Genomic DNA, 24,325 nt, shown 5'->3' on the forward strand with positions numbered 1-24,325 from the left:
TGAAAAGCATCCATTGCAGTTTAGGAGGCATCGTTCTAAAACACCTTATACAAATTATATTCAAATAAAAAGTAAATACTTCTACTAAAATTCCAGAGCTACACTGCAAAGTAAGACCAAAGTAAAAATAATGGAATAAAATATATCTTTTCTTGCAAATGTTAACATCAGAAGGGAAAATTACCATTCTTTTTCTTACTGATTGCCAAATACTGAAGAATAGAATAACACTTCTAGATTGTCCTCAAATAATCTAGTTTTCAGCTATTACCAGTTTCCATGTTGGAGGTAATAAACTCTCAAATGCTCCTAATCTGCATACAGATAGATTTTTTTTTATATCCTAGTTCTGCACTGTTGCTGCCGTGTTTCCTGCTGTCAGTTTGTCCAGAAAGCTTTTCTTCTAGAAACCTACCTGAATGCTGGAAGATTTGTACAGCTGGCATTAAGTTATTACCTCCTCCCTATCAAAATCTCTAGCATGACCTTTCTGAGAATGACATTAAAATAGGAACAATCACGGAGTGTGTGTATGCTCATGCTATTACTGAAAATAAATATAGCAGTAGGTAACATAATTCCTGAACATCTCCATAAAGAATGCAGTCTAAGCAGTGACCCCTTCTGCACTTATCTTGAATGAGCTCTTACTGAAATCTGCTAATGGGTTCTGATAATCTATTATTTATTGCAACAGACTCTAATAGAGAGTCTTAGCAGAGGACTCTCCTGTGTTTACAACACTTTCATCTAAAATCTCTCACAAGTGACAGAAATGTGGCACCTTCAACTACAGATACAATTTCTTTTGGTTGCAGTTACTTAATTTGTATTTGCTTTTACAAAACAGAATCCTGCTTCCCCCCAAATACACAGCTTGACCTGCTTTCATATAACCTAGTGCAACTTTAGCTTGTTCTTACAGAAATCTTAGATACTGATATGCAACCATAAGTATTACTTGGGCTTGAGGACATACCTCCATGTTATACTTTTCCACTGTCCTTCTCAAAGGATCCACAACCTGCCAGCAAATCAAGATGCAAAGATCAATCAGTAGCATCCCTCCAACTATCACCAGTAGCTTCTGGTCTTTAATGATCTGGAGAGACAAAAAAAAAAAAAAAGGGAAAAAAAAGGGGGGGAGATTCCCATGAGCCATAGATAGATCCCTGTACAGTTTTAGTCCTATATAGGGAGAAAAACACAGGCTGCTAATAAAAAGGGTTTTTAACAATGAACAAATAGAAGTTTCAGAAATATCAAAAGATAAAAGCAAGAAGACACAAATTATTTTAGTTTGTTTCCTGGTTGTTAGAAGTATCTAAAGTGCATTCCAATTTCTAAAAAGAAATTGGGAGGACTCTTAAATATTGATATTGAAGTCCAGGTTTAATATTAAGTCCTGGAAAATATAACCCACTCATATTCTAGAGGGTCACTATGGTGTTTATGTATGCAAATGCGCAAAAGTGTTCATTACATCTGTCAGAGCAGCAGGAGTTCAGACAGTTTTCACTAAGATTTACAGTGTTCACTTCTTCATAACCTTCTCGGATGTGGAAAACACAGAATGGTCAGGGTTGGAAGGGACCTCTGGAGATCACTGCTGTTGACACACTTGCCAGGTATTAAAAGATAAGTTAATTTTTGAGGTTTTGTGTGTATGTGTTTAACATTTGCCTCTGTTACCCAGGGAGCAGAAAGGGATGTTATGTTTTTTAAATATTATCAAGATTAGAAGATTTTATTCACATGCAACTTAAAACACGTTTTTAATTTTGCATGGATTTTAGGTTCAAAAAAGAAAACAAGTTGCTAATAAAAATAACAAGCAAAACCATGTTTTACAGTCTTGTATAGCTGCATGCAATATCTATATTATTTCTACTGCTACACAGTAGCAACACAGAAAAAATACACTGCAAGTACATTATTTCAGTTGCAAGGCTCTAAGCATGTTCAAATATCAGGCTTAAATTAACTTTGTGTCAGTCCTCTTGTACCTATGTTCATGTTTTATAAATTAATATGTACTTCTATTACTAATGAACACTCATCCAATATTCAAAAGACATTGCCAAATTGTTTCAACACGGACAAACCTACATATTTTCACCTAGTTTTGGTTCTCAAAAACAGTTGGCTTAATCCAAATTAAATATTCAAAAATATCAAGCCTGAGCAGCTTAATAAACTTGCAATTATTTCAGTTCAATTTGATAAACTTGTTAGGATTTTGAAAATGCCTTATAAAGCCAGAAGTGTGAGCTAATATCAATACAGGTGAGGGTGGTATGCCTTCCTAGAATAAATTGTATTTGCACTGAATACCTATTGAATTGTATGAATATGATTTGAAATAATGCAAGAGGAACTTCAGAAAGTTTGGTTTTCATATTATTTAGTGAGATATATTCTTCATTTTGAAAGGTGTTTCTGCAATATTTTGCACCGCTTTTTGTTAATCTGCTAGTTCATTTTATAAATCATTTGGAGTAAAATGAGTGTAAAACAGGCTAGCAATCAGAATGACTTAAAGGACTTGATGCATTATTTTCATCTCCTGAGACCAGTTATTTAAATCCATGTAGCCACCATCATCATAGAGGACCAGAAAATGATGCTTTCCACATGTTTGCAGCATAATAAAGTATTGCAGCAGTGATAAGGCAGTGTGTCCATCTCATCAGAGATAGCACAGGCATGCCTGGAGAGGGTGGGTCAAAGGGAAAGATGAAGCTTTCATGGTGGTATGTCTCACTGCCGGAGGGTTTGGCAAGGAGAACTTTTCAAGGAAAAGTTGTCTTGGTGGGAGGTGCACAGGGAGGAGGAAGACTGTTGCAATGTCTTTCCTCCTGAGGCTAAAAGGAAAGCAGGTATTAAGCAAAGATTCTCAGATACAGCTTGGTCCCTTGTCTTCTTTGGGAAAACATAACCATACCTAACCTTTTAGTCATTTACCAAGTGGCAAGCAAAGCTGAAACAGGACTGTTAATCACTGAGGTTACCCTCTGCAGAAAAAGCTCATACATTTTTTATCTCTTTTCTAAAGCCTCTAAACAGGGCTTGTCAAAACATACCTAGTGCTGCTCTTGGTGCGAGTGGAGATGTAGAAAAGAAAACCATGGGGAATCAAGTCCAAAGATAATTTGGATTTAGATGAAATGTAGACCCTCAACCCAAATTTCTTTTTCTCCCTCTTAAATGGCTAGATAAATTATTTTGTTGGCATATTTCAGTTGGCCTTTCTTTTTTAACGGATGGGGTTTATTTTACTAAAGTTGGCTGTTTAACCATTATATGTCTAACCTCTCTCAGTAGCCGATGGGCAGAAACAGGAGCCTTTAAAGGACAATTCATTCCACATATCTTGGGCACAATTTAGGATCAGAGAAATTAGTGTTCTGAAATATTCCCCTCCCTTTGCTCCCCAACCAGAGAGGTGTTAATAAACAATTTACTTCATCTAAAAATATGCATTTGAGAAATTTAAAGCTATGTGAAAAGAATCTGCCAGAAATGTTTCTTTCTGCTCTACTGAACTATAAAAGTTCCTTGTAAAAAACCCATAACATCAGTAACGATGCCTTATCTTTCTCATGAAAATAGGGAACGTTTTACCAGGGACAGGTAAGGCATGTGACAGCTAGCCCACTGCCTTCCAAATTGATACCAATTATATTGACATTGCAAGTTGGGTTGAATAAGATGCAGATTTGCCAACACTCAGTAATGTTAATCAAAGTGGTACAGTAATTCCAGAAGCAAAAGAGTAAAAGGATACCATCAAAAGCAGTAATACGGATAATCCACTCACTAACAGGGTCAAAAGAAATCTCATATTAACACTTCCTATTCAGAATCACATCGCTAATTGCCCTTTCCTGCTTGTGTGCATCTTCTATTTGTACCTGACCCTGCACTACTGTAGGTCAATATTGGTATTTTAGTTCACATGTAAGTTTGGTAACCTTTTTTGGGGGGTGGGTAATTATTAGAACAAATCAAAGCAGAAATGCAGCTAACAGTGGAGCTCTTCCTTGGATACCTCTTGGAGCATTTTTTCCTGTGTTACATTGTGAATGGCCCTTTTCTGGACAGAAGGGGAGAGGCGCGTAACAGCAGCTGTCACTGGCAGCAGGTGTTATTAATCCCTTACATCCACCAGACAGCCAGAAGGAAGGCAAGCAAAAGAAAAGCCCATGAGATAACCTGAGGAAGCGATCTGCACATGCTGCCAGTGCTGCACGCAGGGCGAGCGGGCTGACGGCTGGGCTCCTGAGGCTGCCCCATGGAGCCATCGCCACCACGGTCTGTCCCTGGCAAAGCCACAGCGGTAATGCAGCTCTGCAGCAGCACTCTTCACCAAAATGCTAGCATTTCGTAACGAGGTGTTGCGATTCAATTATTTTTCACTTCTGACAGTGATTAGCAGAACGTCCTAACATAAACTTGCTCTGAGAAATGCCATTGGTGTGTCACTAGCAGCATCTCTAAGAGGCTTGCTGATCTCCACCCTCCCCCCACAGAAAGCCCAGCTTTCCCCCTGCCCGGCCATCACTCCCACACACCAGCAGTCCTTAATTCAGTACATCCACTCCTTGGGAAACACCAGATGCACTGAAGGAGTCTTGACTCAGATCTTGTGAATCCAACAATTTCTGTGTCTGACAGAAGAAAGTCATGAGCAACGGAGGCTCCTTACAATCAAATATAATATTCTTCTTTCAGAGGAAGATCCTTGCTTTTCCCCTTTTTATCTTCCTTCTAGCATACAGTAGATCAGCCTTGGGAGAAATGCAGGGTAGCTAATAAAATCCATTTTTTGTGAGTGCTGCTGACTCCTTGCTGAAGCCAAGCTCTCATACAGCAGCATCTGTGAGTAATATTTTCTACCATCTGTGATTGGATAGGTGAATCTGTCTCATCCTGGCAGATCTGCCCACTGTTATAAATGCCATTGCTACCAGTCTGGACTATATATCTGGATTTGAAGCTATCTGTCCTCAAAACAAATTCACTCAGAACAGAAACTGGTAGGCCATTTTCTTCTCAGAACATCACTGTATGAGCAAATCAAATTTTTTCTGAGAACTTGTGACCATGAAGACAAGTTTAAGATCAAAGTCCTTACCTTTTATAGACCTTGCAGTTTGATCATAGGAGATATAAAATCTGTCTGAAGTTCTGGGATGAAGTTTCTGCTCATGAAAACCTTGGGGATTTTCTAGAATTATCACAGGCTGTACCACCTGCCACAGCAACTTCAGCTGTCCATTTGGTTATTATTTCACAGACTTTTTGTGCAGCTTTTTTCATTTGCTTCCATTGTGCCCTGCAGGATGCTATCCTCCACCTGCTTATGGGATCATGTGGCAATTTGGCAAAAAACAGTAATTCAACATTAGGCTTCCTCTTTGTAGTTTGGGCAAAGGAAAACTTTGTTATTTCTTCCTTATTAGAAACCAACTCTGCAAATGTGTATGACAGGGACCTTAAAGCTGAGCTCCATTCTAAACCATGAACAAGGAGACTTACGTAAAGACTTACTCTCTTCTCCAGGATGCAACATTAGCATTGTACTCTGAGTTCCACAAAGAGCTTTTCTGCATGGATCAAATAGTTAATTTCCTCTTGTCTTTTTTTTTTTTTTTTTTCAGAGTTAGTTTCTTTGCTATCAGGAACTTTACCTCCCTTTTTCAGAATAAAATTTCTTTAAATTTAAAGGAAGATCTGTTGGTAAATATTGGTGGTTTGTTTATTTGTTTGGGGGTTTTATTAATTGCATTCATAGAAGCATAGCAAGGCTGGGAGTATTTTTATTTTGTTATAGGTTTTGACATACATTTTCTTTTCCTTGAAAATTTAGGGGTTTTTCTGTTTAAGAAGGCAATTCTGGTTTCTCTTAGGTAGATCAACCCTTTCTAGTCTAGCTGACAGATCTGTCCCTTGCCTCTGGCACTAGCTGGATAAACACTTAACGCTATTCAGTAACTTTTTTTTCAGTTGTCTCTTCCCTGACTCCTGGAATGGAATCTGTAGAGAGAAACCCTCTTTAAAGGATCCCTCTGTGAAGCTTCCTAGACCTTATTCCATTAAATGAACAGCACTGACAGCAATTACTGAAGCTCTCAGAAATCTGAAACCCAATCTTCCTCTCCTTGGTACATACAGAAATCATGCTGATAGAAGTCCTCCCTCTGAACTGAAGGGGAAAGTGAAAAAATAACAGAGTTTTGGGGGAAAAAAATTATAAAGTCTGCAAAGCTGCAAAAAGGGACCATACAACCACGCCTAAACTTGCCTTCAGGATAGTGTCTCTGTTGCATAAACTAACCTTTCATTTCTCACAGTACGATTACTAGATACCTTAGGGCTGCTCCCCTATGTTTAGTGGGTCGGCACAAGTGGGATGGTGCTGTGAGGCTGGTGATGCAGTCAGTAGTAGATAGGTGAACTTTGCCATACATGGGCTGATGGAGATATCTATCTTTGGGTTATTAAAGCCATTAATATTTTAGAGATCTATTCTGTAATACACTCTTAATTTCTATTGTGTAGCAGAATGAGAAAAAAGAAGTATTGAAAACACATTATCCATTGTTTCCAATAGCTCTACAATGGTCTTTTTGAACAGCTGTTATGAGTATTTCCTATAATAGGTTCTATGATTAGTATTGGGAACACTTCACACTGCAATTACATTAGTTTTAATGAGTGAATGCTAACACTTTAAAAGCATATTTTGCAGTAGCAAGGTTTTTTGACCAGGAAGTCACTGGTAGTAAATAGCTAAGCTTTAAGACATTTTACTCTTTCAGAGGTATTTTGATTAATTTGATGAAAGATTTGTATATCTACTTATAAACTTAAAAATAAATGTTTTCTGTGAGGATTTGCTGTGACCCCCTTCAGTCTAATAACTTGATGATTTTTACTGCTTTCCAGGATAGTGGAATGCATGGTACTACTGATAATAATGGACAATTGGAAATGACCAAAAAGCTTGTTTTTGAGAATTAAATAGCTACAGTCACTAGCCTGCTAAAGCGCTTATTTCTAGAACGTGTCTTCTTTTCTGACTCATGCTTAGGATAATTTCAGAGCAACTTTGGCCAAACTGACCCTCTCAATAACTGCACTGCAAATGTGGATGTGTTGAATCTATGCCGTGCTGCCAGGAGAAGCTATCTGATTAGAAGACATCTTGCCTCTCTTCCAATTCATGTAAAAGAAAGGGGGAACATCCTAGGGGGATGCTCTCTAGGGGGGATAGAAGATAAAAATTTTACACAGGTTAGAGAAGGAGAGGTATTCAGTGACAAATTAAAAAAAATATAAAAATCTTCATCTTTGAAAGCCTGAGCTTTGGCTACAGTTAGTTATGGCTACAGTGCATTAGAGAATTGGAGAGAGGATTGTTTTACTAACATTGCTGATCCAACCATAAGGAGCATGCAGAATGATATAACATGGCTAGTTTCACAAAACTCTTGAAAGGACAAAAATAAAAAACATTGTAGTCTTAAAAACCAAATGGCACTGAAGAAATTTGACTTCACAGCATTAGAACCAACTATTCTTGCTATACAATGTTTTGTAGGGCAGTTTCAGCTGGGATAGAGTTAACTTTCTTCTTAGTAGCTGGTGCAGTGCTGTGTTTTGGATTTGGTGTGAGAACAATGTTGATAGCACACTGATGGTTTTAGTTGTTGTTGGGTCATGTTTACACTAAATCAAGGACTTATGAATTTCTCAAGCCCTGCCAGCAAGAACGCTGGAGGGGGACAAGAAATTGGGAGAGGACACAGCCAGGTCAGCTGACTTGAACCAGCCACCAGCCAAAGAGGCATTCCACACCATGGGATGTCATGCTCGGTATGTAAACTGGGAGGGTGGGGGGTGGGGTGGGGGGTGTTGGCTGGGGCCTGGGGATCGTTGCTCAGGGACTGCCTGCCCATCGGTCAGTGCATGGTGAACAGTTGTACTGTGCATCACTTGTTTTCTTTCCTCCCTTCCCTTTGGATTTCCTTCCTCTCCCACTCTCCTTCCTTTGCATTATAACTGTTGTTGTTGTTATTATTATTGCTCTTTATTTTTTATTTTCTGTCAATTAAAATTGTTCTTATCTCAACCCTCAAGTTTTACATTCCTTTCTGATTCTCCTACTTGTCCCTCTGAGTGAGGGGAGACTGAGCGAGCTGCTGTGTGTGCTTAGTTGCCGGCTGGGTTTAAACTATGACAACTCTCTTAGAAACAAACCTCAACATTCTGTTCACTTCTGGAACTACCATAAGTAAAGCAAGATATGCTGTCATGAGAGAACTGCATATCCCATCAACACAGCAGGTCAAATTCACCTTTGACAGAAATGCATCTGCAGAGCCCAAGATTGCACGGCGGTAAGTGTGGAGGAATTTCTACCACGGCTGTGAATGCTCATCTTTAGGGTTAAAAGGGATCCCAATCTTCAGGAAAAAAGTGCACAAAGGATTTGAATGGTCTGGAATAAATGTTCTGATTTTGTTTGAGATAACATTAAAATACCTAGACTTTAATATTTTCTTTAATGAACAATTCTGTGGGAAAGCATACTACATTGTTACCAAATAGCTGGGGACATCAATGCACTTGATTACATTTACAATCCAATTTCAAGCTATTCAGGAATAAATTGCTTCATACTGTATAGCGACATGTTCTTTATTTCTCTGTCATCCATTAGTCTCATAATACATAGAAATTATGGTTGTAGTGCTGTTTATGAGCAGTTACATCTCACACAGAGTTTTCATTGTTTTCATTGCTACTGAGGTTTAGCCTTATCAAACTGTACCATGCAGAAATTTACATACATAAATTACTCCAAAAGCAGATTTTTCTCCTAGATGTACAGTTCATTAGCTCAACTTCTTTCTGTGACAGAAGCTTGAGATTTAGCTCCCCGATCCATATTTATATGAATGTAAATTTTAGAAATGTGATTCCTATTGTTCCCCGGCTGGCATTTTGGCTGATCAGCTTTTATGACAAACAGGATGCTTACTTTACATCTAAATATGGATTCTAGGATTACACTGACTATTTTCAAAGCTTTGGACTTAAAATTTATAGTTACAGCTATTTGGGTAAAAAAAAATAATAATCAGATAATTTGGTTTCCACTTGTGTTGCTTTAGGAAGTACTATATCTGTATATTAATAACCCATGAAGCTATACCTGAATAATTTATGCTGCACTGTAAGTATCATGGATTACTTGGTCCAGTGGTAAATATTCATAAGGAAAAAAAAAATCCCAAACAAGCAAATTTCAAACCACTGTCTTGCTTACTCTCAAAGACTGAACAGTAACACAGAACATTTCTTTAGGTATCCATGTGCTGGTTCATTTGCAGCAGATGGTCCCTTATAGATTGGTTTACTGCTGGTATGGTTACCCAAAGCAAATTTTTGGACCTTGACACATCTCCTTTTCAGACTTATGGTCTCTAATATACACTTAATGAAATACACGTGCATGTTATGTATGTATGGGAAATCCAGCATATAGCTTTTTGTTATACACACAAAAAGCCCTAGCTAGATTGAAATAAATGTCCCGGGAAAGTGTAAATATTTACAATCTGAAAACTGACCTCAAAAAATATTTTCTAGCAGTAGTTACAGAAAACACTGATTAGGTAATAAGATCTACATTCACACTAATACAGAACTACATCTATAAAGGCATTTAAGTGAGCAAATAATATATGGCCTGTGAGGTTCTGACCTAATCCCTCTGTCAATATAATCTGGAAAACTTTGCCTTGTTTATCTTTAAATGATTGAGATAACGAGTATCTCTTTTAAAACCCCTTTAGGACTTCTGTGAGAAAGATTATAGATTCTAATAAATTTTAAATTCTATAGATGGCTTGAAAAACCTATAGAAAAGTTTACAACTAGAGATTACACTCATCCTATAAACTTTCTCACAGAGGGATTGGGATAGCAATAAACAGACAAGTTGTGAGGAGAAGGCAGCAGCACATAAACCTTTAAGTGTGTGGCATCCAACTGCCTTTTTCTCTCTGTTTTTTTCCCCCAGGGCACTCTGTGCAGTTGCAGGTACTGACAGCTTCCCTGCAGCTGGTACCACGGGGTGAGAGCACACAGCCAGCCACTGCCCACCCCGACTGGAGGGGTCAGAACTGGGGGCTGCTTGGAGCAACCCATGTGTCCTGCTGCCCAGAAAGATATGGATGGTGTCTTACCCCTTCCAGTCTTCCATGCATTTCTGTCTATGGACCATTAAGTATAGAAATTGAGGTGGGTTGGCCATTTGTGTTAAAAAATGGAGTAGGAAGGCAACAAGCTAAAAAGTTTGAGAATTCTTGCTCTGCTTCACTCAGGTAGTAAATTTGCTTCTCAAAAACCATGCTCAGAGAGACTTCTAAAGCATAACACATAATTCTGGCAATTAATTGTTTTTCTTCATGTCGTCTCTTAACTATCTTATACACGAGATCACCTTTCTCAAAACTCCTACTGCCTTTTTCATTATGTATTTTTTTCCGGTTTAAGGGAAAAAGACTGCAACAGAAGACTGCCCCTTTTATTACACAGCCCTATTGCCTGCCCAGAGCACTCACTGTGTCTGCTACATGACACTGGCATCCTGTAGAAAACTAAGGCTGCACTTAATAATGCATGCAGAGGAACAAATGTACATTGTAGAGATCCTAGCAAGCTGTAGGTTTTCAATGATTGATTTTTTAGCCACAACATAAGCCTTTTAACATTTTCATGAGCTCATTCTTTTTAAACAAAAGGAAAGAGAAATAATTTACAGTGAGGTTCACACACCAGCAAAAGGAACCTTTAGATTTTTGCACACCTCATAAGCTTGAGCTAAAAGAATAACTAGTAGCTATCACAAGCTGTACAACAGCATAGCAGGAAGACAAGGAACAGAGTTCGCTTTTAGGTTTTACAGATACATAGTAATATTAAAAACAACAGGGAAACTCTAAAATCCTGTGTTCAGTTTTTATGCTCTGCCCAAACTTCTGTGGCAACCATTCCGGCCACACCTAATTACAACTTTTTCTTGCCTCTTATTCCTTTCCCACTCCTATGTTTCTTTCCCAGTCTATGTCACTATTTCTCGGTCTGCCATCCTGCCTCTAAATTTCAATCTTAATCTAATTTTAAAGCAGACCTAGTCCCTCAGCAAGAGTTTAGCACTTGAATCCCAAACTCAGGTTCTACGTTCCACTATACTCAGCTTTCTTGACCACTTCTTACCGTCCTCCTTGCCCCATTCAACTCTTTCCTGGCTTTCAATGTTATTTCACGTCTCAGAATTTTAATCCAAATTCAGTCTCCCTCCTCAACTCCTTCTCCCAGTCTATAATCCCAGGCTCTTCCCCATTCTTTTTATCTGGACAGGCTCCCGTTTCCTCCAAAGCCCTTAGCAGCTAACCTGATTTCTCATTCTCAGCCTCTTCCCTGCTCCCAGCCTCTGTGCCCCATGGTTCCCCTTGCAGTACCAGTCTCCGTTCCGTCTGCTAGTGTCACCAAAGCAGTCTGTGCAATGTCTTATCCATCTTTGCAACGCATGAAGACCACAGCTCTCTTCAGAAGTCTTTTAAGGATTTAGCAGGCTGAATGCAAGAAGATTAGTTTGCCAGACTGCAGCCTGACAGACACAGCTAAGTCAGGCTGGACTAGTAAGTCATTTTTCTCTGTTGTGGTTGGTTGTAGCTTTCTAACCCTGGATAGTACCAGTATCTTTTCTCAATACTTGTTAAGCTTTTTAACCCTTTATTTTCTGAGAACTCTGCAGTCACACAGTAAATTTAAGAACAGAGAAAACTTATGAAATATCATCAAGTAGAATAATATTGGCAAAGCTGTAGCAAAACAAGTCTTAAGAAAAGATGCTGTTAAACATCCCTTGTGCAATTATATTCTATATTTACCTTGCAATAACATTGTCAACATAAAAACATATGCCACCAGAAATCTACAGTGGTAGCAATAACTGAGTACATTGATAATATTTTCAGTGAAAATTAAACATAAATCATCCCTCCCCTGATGTCACAGTTAAAGGATTAACTACAAATAGACAGAGCTAGAATGTACTATGGTAAAGGTAAGACAAGCTTATCACAGCAATGGCAACTGAGAACTATGGTACTTTCAAATACTAACTGCAACAAGCAGCACTGTGATGCAGATCATCGTGTTTTATTGTGTTCACCTACAAATGGTCAAATACTTGTTTTTGAAGGAACAGAATATATAAAGCTTATGGAATCTTTAAATACCACTGCTTTGGATTTTTTATGGTGGTATTTGTCAAAAGTGAGTGGTCTTTATTTGGCATACTGGAGTTGTGCAGGAGCAGTCACTACACAGGACTGCTTTAATGCCCCCTAAAACCTGACCGTGCAGTTCCCATCAAAAAAGACAGCTTCACAACCTTCTAAATTTTACCACAAAGACTGGCTTCTTCAGATGGTTCAGCTAGCTAAAGCTTCCCCAGGCCACTATAGGCTCTCTTGCCACGGATACTCTCTTCTCCCTCTTTTACCAACTGGCAGTCCTCCTGCTGGCAAGGAAAACATAAAAACTTTGCCCTCCTCTGAGCAGAAGACATTCTGCAGCCCAAAATAAACAGAAAGATGTATCAGAATTACACCTCAATTATAAGTGTTACAGTTATTTTTGATACTAATTCCATTTTACTTTCCATTATCTCTACTAACCTCTTAAAAACTCAAAAATAATTTATTTTCCCCTACCGATTTATCATTTCCATCTGACAAAAATTGATTCCCTTGCATCCCTCTGTTTCAGATCCAGCTAAAATGAATACATTTAAAATTTGCTTCCTTTGAGCTCTAGCAAGATCAAAGATGGTAACAGAGCTCTGGGAATCTTGCAAAATGTCTCAGTTAGCAGCCTGATAGAAGAAGGAGTGTAATCTGAATTTTATTGTTTATTTTTTTGCAATAACAAAGGAGTAGATGTATAAATGGGTGAAAAAAGAAGAGATTTTTGAGAGCTTTATGAACAGAAGTAAATAAAAATCTTCAGCTAATTCAAGATACTCTAAATCATTTAGTTACACTCTCCACTGAGCTAAAATGGAGCTATAGTGTATTATTATTTAAAATTCTATATATTTTCTCACAACGAGACAGAAATCTACTCATCTCTTCACAAAGATAAGTGTCCAGTAAAAGTCTAGAAGCAATTTTGCCCTATCTGATGAATATAAATAGATTCACTCACCATATTCTTCTCTCCCTTACTTAATACCCACTTCCATGAAATGAATGAACCTGTATTTTCAAAAGCCACACAGACATCCTTCCACTCTGTGAAGAAATTTTGCTGTTTGGAAAATTTTCCTGATTAAAATATTCAGGACGACAGGCATAAATATCAGATTTTACTGTCATACTTATATACAGGTGGAAACCGAAGCGATCCCAATTAATAGGCTCCATAGTACTTAAATAATTTTGGAATTTTGTACTCCTTGTATTGAAACTGCTGTGTGTCATGTCACGTGCTGTCATGGCACAGCTAATTCAAGAAACATGAATGTGCTTTTTCACACAGGACTACCTTTATTTATCAGTTAGTTATTGTTTGTGAAAATTTCTGTTGCTTATGCTTCCATAGATACAAAATACTTTGTAAACTACATCTGCTGAAAATGGAAATATCCTTGTAAGACGTAAGTAAAGAATGCCATGTTTTTCAATCAACTCTTAAAAATGCTCTATCCTGGCAAATCAAAGAAAAAGTAGGACTAGTAAACATTTACCCTGTATAGCTAATTTGTTTGCATCAAGAAAATTGTTGCCTTATGATTCATGTTTGTGTTCTGGAGTGGAAAATCCAAATAAAGCAAACCAAGATAATTCTGTGGCTATGATCCTTTAAAGTTTACAGAACAAAATGTGTTATTTTCTGAATTCCAGAATATTAAATAAGATGCTGTAATTGCCTTGATGTTTTCAGTATCACTTACAGTGAAGTAGTTCATAGGTCAGCATCCAGGTGTCTGAAAGTTTATATCCCTTATACTGGTCAGTGCCTTTTAAACTGATGTTAAGCAATTTTTAACAAACAGCTGTGAATAAATAATTGCAATTTGCAGTTGTTGATGAGCCTGTTGAAGAACAGCCACTATACAGACTTTGAGGATTACATTTAACTAAAAGACAGTGATATTTAATATCGAGTAGCAACTTGAAGCTCTAAAATGAAATGTTTTCTAAAAAACAACAAAGCAAATACTTGGTGACAGTCCACTGAAGTACCTGCTCATTCCTATTTGAAATAATATGTATTGTAGAAATGATAAAAATCTTAGGATAATAAAGGTTATCAAGTAAATATTTTTGTGTTACCCCACCAGTATGTAACTTCACTAATTTACAAAGATTTTTACCAATATAGCTGAAAATATATTTGCAATGTAAAATTTCATTTTTCAAGAAGGTAAAATACTGACTCAGCTTTGGTTAAAAGTCTTTAATACAGGTAGTGTAAGATACTTTAGAAATATATACTGGACTTTGCTAGCATAAACTGATATATTATGTGGTCACTTTGCACAGGTGCAGAAAGCGTGGTCTCCACTTTCCTCCATCCAAATACACTATTTCTGGTACATAAAATTCTTACAGTTTTAGTTATTTTTAAGATACTTGTTATTTACTTTTCATTATTTTTTACATTAAATGATATTTTGGATTTCATTAACACACATTTAAGCAAATCTGGCATGACCAAATAGTAAAGTACTAGGTGGCTATGTAAAGGTGCCAGAGTGCTAGGTCCAGTTCCAGCCATGTCATGTATTTCCTTAATAAACTGAGACATAATTCTTTTAAGAAACCGAGTTAACTCTCTCTGTCTATTTAAATCCAAAACCTTTCCAGGGAAAGGTGTATCTTGTGGTGACAGCATCTCCCTACATGTTGCAACTGTGGAAAAAATAACATAGTACTAACAAAAATAGTAGTAATACAGTTCTTCCATGACCACATACAGAGGGAAACAAACTGAGAAATCTGACAAGGTTTTGGAATATTATTCTACTTATTTTGGGTGTAAATGACTCTTTACCACTTATTAGAATAAATCTATTCAGCTGCCTATAGGAAATGCATTTGGTATTACTTCTCACTATAATAATATCAATTTTGTTTCTGTTTCATGCACATTCCTCTTACTGTTTTCTCCATCAGATTGATTTCTATTCACCAGCTTTGTCATTTTATAATAAAACCATCTGATTAAAAGCAAATGAAATGAACAATACAGACATGAATTGTTGTAGTACTCCTAAGCTAAGCCTAATTGTTTATAGAGAAAACGTGCTGAACAAAAAATTCCAGAGACAACTAGTGTGGTTCAATTCCAAGCAGTCTTAAGGAAAACTTACACAATTTCAATCAAAATTACAAATAGAAAGCTGTATAAACAGCATTTTCCTTTCTTTCCTCCTACAAATCCATGAAAAAATTGTGTGTAATGCCTGCATCCTAAACAGATATATACAGAAAACATTTCATAACAGCTATGAATCTACCAGAAGACCACCTCTGGATGCATAAAAAACATACTGAATAAAAGTGAGGATCTGAACTAACTTTGAAAATTTACAGCCATCCCTACTGTCCACCTCTCATTATAAAGACTGAAGGGCTGATGCTTGACTCCAACTCTTAGAGACTACAAAGGAGACCAAGAAAGCCTCAATATCAAACCATTCAGGATCTTTGAATGTGACACATGAACAGAGTCAGCACAAGTACAGCCACCCAGGTAATGTAGCAAAACTGTTAGAGAGTTGTATTACAGGGCAACAAGAAAAGAGTTTACTTCCCCTCACCTTTTTCTTCATTTTTACATTTTTGAAAATTGCATGAACTCTCCATGTTTTTGCAAACATTGCTCCAAATGCAGTTGTGTATCCCACTGTAAGAATCCATGTTCGGACCTAAAAAAATATATATATAAAAAAAGACAAAGCCATTTAATTTTCAGTAGACAATATGGATATCATCATTCCAGCCAACTTTTTTTTCAAGACTTCAAAAAACTATTCAAAGAACTTCACAAAAATGTTGACATTTCAGAATTGCCTAATTCATAGCTTGCTTGCCTTTTTTCTCCTCCCTCCAGCCCCATCTCCCATGATAACAAATCTGGATGCTGAATTAACAATCAATTCCATACATAAAAAATACAACTCTTACAATATTCTGTATTTTTTTCTCACTTTTATTGTGTTCTGTGCAGACACAGGAAGGAACTAGTGGAGGAAACCAAGAGACTGAGACTGTAAAAGTATCCAGGGAGCCAATACTAACAGCAACATTTTGAACAGAGGAGCAGAGAAGTTATTCAGACTAAATAAGAGGAAACCGTACTATGTAACGTATGCATCCCTTAATGCAGCCCTTGAGCATTCTGGAAAGATGAGAGAAACTGACCTTAAATTATCATATAGGGGAAAATGGCAAGACAGGAACATAGACTTGGTGGGCAGACCTTTGGGGCAAGACCCAAATCAAAGATAGCACCTGCAGTATTGGCCTAAGGAAAAGGAGATGGTGAGCTTACATAGAAGTAATGGGACCCTGAGCTGGCCACAGCTTTGGCATAGACCTATCTAGACATTTTCCTCATAGTGAGCTTCCCAGAGAAAAGCAGAGATTTTAAAACTAACAAAGATTTGTCTTTAGAATGAAAATGAGTAGAATGATGATGACTTTTTTTTTTTTTTTTTTTTTTTTTTTTAAATAGAAAAACCTTATCTGGACCAGGGAGGACAGAACACAAGTTACAAAAGCTTTTTGAGCAATTCCCCACCTGCCCACAGCATCCTTGAAAGTAGGTCCTCGCTTTCAGGCTTGGTTTCAACTAAGCCAGTGACTTTAAGAGTTGCAGGAAGCTCAGTGAGGCCCCTTCTAATTCCTTGGAAGTTTCTCTTTTCATTACCCTGGAGGTTTGGCTGTTTGAAAGCTTTTCTGCCCTGAACAGACCATTTTCTTCCCCAAAAAGGGGCTGAAGACTACAGAGCAGCACAGGTGGAAAATCATGCAAGAGGTACCACAAGGAGCTGGAAGCCTACAGCTGAATCTGAGAGCCTGAGAAATCACAAGGAGGAGGATCAATGTCCAGCTCCCTCTAGAGATTCCACGTGGACTGGGCTGTCAAAAACGGAGAGTGCACAAAAGACAGCGAAGAAGTAAAAATAAAATGCTTTGTACATTGCAGATGGAAAAACTGGGGGAGAGAGACAGGGAAGGCAAAGCTAGAAAGAGGGAAAGGCATCCTTGTTTTGGCCATGTTGGCCATGCATCCTTGGCCTGTAGAGCTGTTTTTCGATATAAAAGCCTGATTTATAGAAACTAGGAAATTCTGAGAAAGGACTTTGAAAAAAAAATCTTTAGATGACCTAAAGGCAATGTTGTGCATTGGAAACTGGCTTAGCTTCACATCTGACTTCTGGAGAGTTTGGGATTTTTAATTTGTAACTTTAGGACATGCATATCGATGAGGAACTAGGCATTGTAGTAAGTTGCAAAACTTGGGATCTAAGATAAATATCAGGAATAATCAAAATGTTCCACTTCCAGATACATGTTATCTAGTTTTTGCCTTTTCAAAAATCTTCAGAATTTTCATTTTTGTATTCAAATAGTGATTTCCCCCCCCCAAAAAAAATATTGTGTGGAATAGAAATTCTGAATTTTACTAAGCATTAGTGACTGGATATCAAGGCAGAAAAGAAAAAAAAATGTATGATTCACTCCAAAAATGTTGATAAAGCAGTAAGAGACATAAAATGACTATAGTTCCTTAAAATAAATAAATATGATATCTATGGTCAATAATGGTGAATTAGTGAGAAAAGGGTACACACAGAAACGGCACTTTGGGTCCTGGCAAAGAAGAGTGTACACAAATGGACACCCAAAAACTGTCTGAGAAGGCATATGACCCAAACTGATAACACTGCACCATGCAGGGACACACACCTCAAGTGTGGAAGTGTGAACTCCGGAGGTGCTGTCTCACCAGTGTGGGCATTGCCAGGTTGCAGAGATACACACAAGGGTACGAAGCCTACATCTCTTACAGGACAGGTGTGTATAGGGGAACCTGCACCCCCAGAAGAAAGGCTGGGAGGGTAACTTGTGTCCTGTGAGTGGGAGCTGTCTGCATGTAACTCAGCATGTGCATTTATTCGAAAATATTGGGAAAATATACAGGAGACCGTTTAGATATTTTTATGCATATATTAACATTTTATTAGCATCTGATATTGTGGTTTATCTGTTGCATTTCTGATATTGACCCTGGAACGTATAGTCCACTGATTGCTGGTTAACCTTGATGTTAATAAAACCAGTAACCAACTGCAATTAGATTCAAACTGCATGAGTTTTGCCACGTTGTGTCATTCTTGAATGGGATATTGAAAAAGAAATCCATAACCCCCCTGAAAAAGAAAAAAAAGGTGGAATAGATAGGAATAGATATTTAGGTCAGAAAAGCATTATTTTTAACTCAAATATTTTTTCAAGTCTTTGCCCATTAACTATTATCGTACATCATTATGCTAGTAATTTCAGTAAAACCACACGTAGATCAACTATGAGTGATTTAAAAAATATATTTCATGTCAACATGTTCATATTAGCCAGTTACATCTTTTTTGACTTCACATCAGTTGATTTGTGATAACTATATTCAGCATTCAATCGTTTTTGTTGTTATTAATAAGTATTCAGCTCGTTTGTGTACAGTTTAGTGACATATTTGGCAAACAGATACATGGTATTTTCATGTCTCTAATAAGACTGTTTTGTTCTCACTGAAACAGTAATTGCCTCTTGGGAATAGTATTAAATTCAATTATGCTCATAATATGTTTCTAACCTGATATTCAGAAAAAATTATTTCTAGCATGTTTGGTTTACAAGTTTTTATGTAGTCCTGATCTGGATTGTGCAAATTAGAATTAATATAACTATTGGCTATATTGGAAACATTCTAGCTTAAACATACCAGGAAATTTTGTCAAAATGAGATTGCTGTTGCTAAGAATGAGATGGCAAGTTTCAGATGAAAATAAATTTTTAATTTTGAAGAAAATTACCTCGAATTTGTCTCCTATAATTCATTAGTTATACTTAAATTATACTTAAAGCAAAATTAAAAAAATACAAAACAGCAAAAGCCTCTGAAATTCATACATCTGCCCATTTATATCATTAAATGTATTATACCTCCAAAATCTACTCATCTGAAAGAACACAATGAAAATAACTGGAGAGCATGACCATAATGTTATACAATCAATCAGTAATTCTCTTATGCTGGAAATTTTTAACAATGCATTTTGAAAGAAGAAGCTGAGGGGGATCGCCTTCCCCCGAGTACCGACCGAGCAGGTAAGGCATCTCCTTAGAAGACAGGAAACTTGCATTCCAGTCCCTACTCCAAACTAGACACAAAACCTGACAACATTCTTATGCTTCTATAGAAGGGTAACATGCAAAAATAGCTACTGTTTATCTTTTTCTTAAAAGGTTAGACCATTACAAATTTCCTCATGCTTTCATTGAATTTTAGGATATACCTTCAATTATCTGCCTTTATTTCTTGGTTATTTCGGTTTTTTGAATAACATGTTTTAACTAACAGAATATCTCCTACAAATTTTTTTGTTATCCATCATTCAAAGACAACTCACAAGAGTCAAAAGAGATAATATGGCTTGGTATACAACAATCAAGTTTGTCTATGCAGATGCTAAAATGCAGTCTCCTACTTCTTTTTGCTTTATACTTCCTACACCTTTTTTGTTTGGGATCTATTTTTTAAAATACGATGTATGTATATGGAATTTGTGCTTCCTATAAATTACTTGACAGAAGCTCTTACAGGTGCATAAATTATGATAAGAGAAAAAGCTAGAAATCACTTATTTAGTGGACAACACAGCTGACAACCACCAAACACTGCAAGTGGGTCTGCAAAGAAACAAACCATTCAGGGTAGTTTTGCAGACTTGGAACAGATATGATTTTTATTTAAAACAAACAAAAATCCACCTTTGTCAAATATAAGTGTTTAAACAAATGTTGTAATGTGTTTAAACAATGTAAGGTCCAGCTAAACAGTCACTGCATTTATGAACAAGATGCTCCTTACATCTTGTAGAAGCATTTATTTTCAACTTCCCTTTGCTGCAAAAAGCCTCTGTTTTAAACTTATCCATAAGGTCCTAAATAGCTTTTATTTTTTTAAGTAAGACTGTTCTTCCATCATAATAATAAGCACCGATAGCTTAACAGCCTTATATAAAGTTACTTCCATTTGAATCATATTTCTTTTCAACCTTGAGAGTATGCTGGCCAGCCTACATTTTGAATGCTGCTATTTGATAACTTCACACAAATCTATCTGCATCTTTCCCATCATCTTGTTACGTGAATGGTGAAATGGTTACTATTTATATATCTGTGTAACAGACCCACAAGGTTATTTGATATTACAATTTGTTACTAATAAAAGAAGCCATCTAACAATGAATTAGTAAGGGGAAGTTAGTAAGTTGTGAAAACATTAGAAACATCCTGAACAAAGAATGAAAAGTCTCTCCTTGTTTATATACTCTAAGAATGAAGCTAACAAAGAAAAACACTATTTTGAGTACTGTTAACTTTCAGATAAACTTCAATGTTATTTGAATTTATTTCAAATAATTTATTTTAATACAATTCTATATAAAATTATAAAATAAGGTTATTTTGGGAAATGGGCTGACTTGATGAAAGGTAAAAAGCTTCATTTTTAAAGAAGTTCCATTGTTTTCCCATGTTTGAACATCACTGCATATGCATTCAGAAGGCCACACAGTATTGAGCTGACAATGAACACCTGGGAAGGTATTGAGCTCATGAAAGCAATAATAAAAATTTCAAATGCAGCTGATCAAGAAAGTGATGTATTTTACTCCCCTGTTAAATTGAAAGAAAAAAAATACCTTCTGAACTGAGTATACTACATATTCTCTTTTTTTTGTGTTGCAGCTTTAAATTTGCTATACTAATCCAGTTTGCTAATACTAAGCAAACAACAAGATGGGATTAAAGACACAGAATGAAGGATCAAAACTCCCACATATCAACACAAAGAACTTCCATGTGTTGCAAAAAGAGCTACAAACTTCTTATCACCTCTCCAAGTTACTTTTTTTTTTTTAATAACAGTTCTTTGAATAGAATAATGAAACAGCTTGGTTTTTTAGCAATGTCTTCTTTAGTTAGAAAAACATTTAGATTATGTTCTTGCAGAGGAGTCACTCAGATTTAAGATTCCTGTAAACAAAATTTTTACAATCTCAAGACCTTAATTTTAATGGTTTCTTTTAAATAAAAACATTCAAATCTTTCTTTCATAGGACTTGACAGCTGAGACACTCCCCAGCTTAGTTTATGAGACTCAGCTTGATACATTTTGGGAATATCAATAATTATCCCATTTTGCAAATGTACCAGGTTGGAAGCTGCAGTACCCACAGGACTAGGTTGCAGCTGAACTTTAGTGCTGAGCAGCTTGGTGGCATCTTAAAAGTGACAAACGTGAGAATACACCATGCTGTGGGTTTAGCCCTGGAGAGTATAATTGTCTTTAAGCAGACAAATCTGTTGATTTCTGTGGACTACTCATGAGCTGAAAATTAAGCACCTTCTATTTTTCCTGGCAAACTGGGGACATAAAGGATAATTACGACAAACAAAAATGTGTGCTCTCAACAAGTTACCATTGGGGCTTGATCCTGCTTCTATGAACCATGGCAAAATCCCCAGTGTGAGCACAGGCAGGCCACAAAGAATGAGGTCATCTATTTGAATTATACTTTTCTCTTTTATATAAAACATTTTTTTACACGAGTTCACAACTTTTAACTCATTCTTTAGAATCTGTGTGGCACTGACATGGTTCTTGTAAAACATAAGTGGCAATAACATTAGAGAATTTAATCCTGCTGTTTTCACATAAATTAAGTACAGTGGTTCTTCACATGCTGTGAGATCTCCTGTAGTGATTTCCTAATATATTTCAGACCATTTTTCAGAATTAATACATGAGTAGTGTAAAAGATATTACAATTGCTCCTGATTCCATAAGGAGGCTTGAAAATCTAGCTGTTGTCTTACTGAAGGAGAGGCAAAATGTTCTAAAAATATTACCTTAATAAATCTCTGGCAAGGTTGTCATGTATTTGCTTCAGCATATGAATTAATTTTGTTTCAAGGATCTATTCAGCCTCGTAACTTTAGTTTTTGCTTTACCCCCCCCCCCCCCCCCCATAAAAAAAAAAAAGTAATTTACTAAAATAGAAGCTGATCAGGCTCATGTTAAACTCAGTAATAGAATTGCCTTTGAATTAAATAGGAGTGAAATCCGCCTCAGACTGAACGATAGTGAGGACAATTATGAAACTGATTATACAGAAAATGGAGATTAAAATTAACAGCTAAACAATTAAGTAGGAAATAAACTAAAGAATACATGCAAAATTAAAAGGCCAGACTAAAGACACAAACAAAGGCTACAGTTTCCAGAGACAAAGAAATGGATTAGAGGTCCAAATCCTTCTGCAGTTCAGTAGAAACTGAGTGTCTATCTGTTGCTTTTTTCATTCTTGGCCAAAATTAAACAGTTTGAGGAAAAGTATCAGGCAAATATAAAGCCCCAAGAGGGGAGAAAACCCCAAAATCTATGGCAATGCCTAATGAGCATAAAGAGCATGAATAAGGAGCACATACATCATCAACTACTAACCAAATAACAAGGCTAGATGCTATTTGGTAGCACAGGGTCTAGTCTAAGTAGCTGTTGCCCAAAGTACACCAAGACAGCCACAGCTTCCAGGTGGCACTGCTCAGACATTTTCCTTTCAGTCAGCTCCCCCCAAAATGGTTAAACAGAGAAAACTCAAAGTGACAAGGCAAGACAAAGCAGGAATAAATAAATAGATAGAAGGTTCATACATCTTCTGCTCCCTGTTTACTAGTAAAAGCAAGTCCCTACTTCCAGAGCTGCTCTCAGCCAGCTCCATGACTTTCAGAGTTTTAGCAAATTACTCAGGATTTGCCTCACCCTGCAGCCTGCCCCCATTCCTAGAAAACTGTTCCATAACCTCTCACACCTGGCTTTTCCTCCCTCTCCTCACTGCAGTCTCTCATCTCTGTTGGATGGGGTTTTCACAATGTCCCTCCACTCTTACACCACCCTGCAATCCTCAACTTGCACAGTTTCAGGGTTTCCCAAGAAAAGGTGCAATGTGGACCACGGAATTCCACCCTGCCTAGCTGCTCTCTCAGCAGGGCAGACATAAGACTATGAAAAATCAGTAAAAAAGAACAAAACCTGCCTTTCACATTGCTACAAGATGCAGAGTCAAAAGTGTCCGCGATCCATAACTATTAGCTGAAAAAACCTAAGTGCTTTTGAAGATCTGGAGACATTTAAAGGTCCCATTTTAAAGTACACCTTTAAGAAGGTAAGGTCTATAACATCTAGTGTTGCCATGAATGTACATGTTCTCAGGATGTCTGGTTGAGAGAAACACAAGGTCCAGTAGTCACACACTGCAGTAGGTAACTGAACTTTATCACTGGTATCTCTCCCCTTTCCTTCTCTCTTTCTGTATCTCCACCCCACCCTGCTGTTTGGTTCCTTCATTCCATACAAAGCCTGTTTCCAAATGCCTGCATCATAGCTGAGAGCAACTGACTGAAATCTGAAGACCTGGGCACAACCTGGGATGGATGAGGGCACCGTTGAACACCACAGGTGTGCAAAAACTTTCACACACTGTTTACTTGATCCAAGGCAAAACACTGACAGGGCTAAGTGAGATCACCAGGAATCACAGAATACCTGCCTGGTTTTGGCAACTCATCTCAATCATTCTAATTAATGACATAAGATAAAGCATGCTTAATTTTTGTGTCTGTGTAAATTACAAGACTTAGATCCTCTTATCTGTGATATAACAACTATGCAGAACTCTGGAGTGCAAAGGAGACTGGTAGACAATTGCTATCTCCAGAAAACATATCTCCCAGAACAGTGTGATTCCTATACTGAACTATTCCAAACAGATCATTTGCCACTTTCCTATCATTGCAATCACCCAGTGCAGCATACTCCCTAGGAGAAAGTGCTGCTACACATCAGGACTACCAGGACTCAAAAGCAGAGCTGTTCAGTCTAC

The 24,325-nt window shown here is 37.1% G+C and overlaps 1 protein-coding gene across 5 annotated transcripts in view; it reads right to left on the bottom strand.

Annotated features, from left to right (window-relative positions):
* GABBR2 (gamma-aminobutyric acid type B receptor subunit 2) overlaps window positions 1-24,325 on the bottom strand; it is a 502,330-nt gene that overhangs the window by 154,274 nt on the left and 323,731 nt on the right. For 4 of the 5 annotated variants that reach the window (XM_080378573.1, XM_080378575.1, XM_080378576.1 and 1 more), the window contains exons 12-13: window positions 15,911-16,018; window positions 980-1,102 (exon numbers count right to left, since the gene is read on the bottom strand). In XM_080378573.1, the coding sequence (XP_080234699.1) occupies window positions 980-1,102; window positions 15,911-16,018 (231 nt within the window). The remainder of the gene's footprint in view (window positions 1-979; window positions 1,103-15,910; window positions 16,019-24,325) is intronic. The other variant, XM_080378574.1, reaches the window with a different exon arrangement.

The sequence above is a fragment of the Falco punctatus genome (genome assembly GCF_963210335.1).
Source record: "Falco punctatus genome assembly, chromosome: 3".
NCBI classification, from domain to species: Eukaryota; Metazoa; Chordata; class Aves; order Falconiformes; family Falconidae; genus Falco; species Falco punctatus.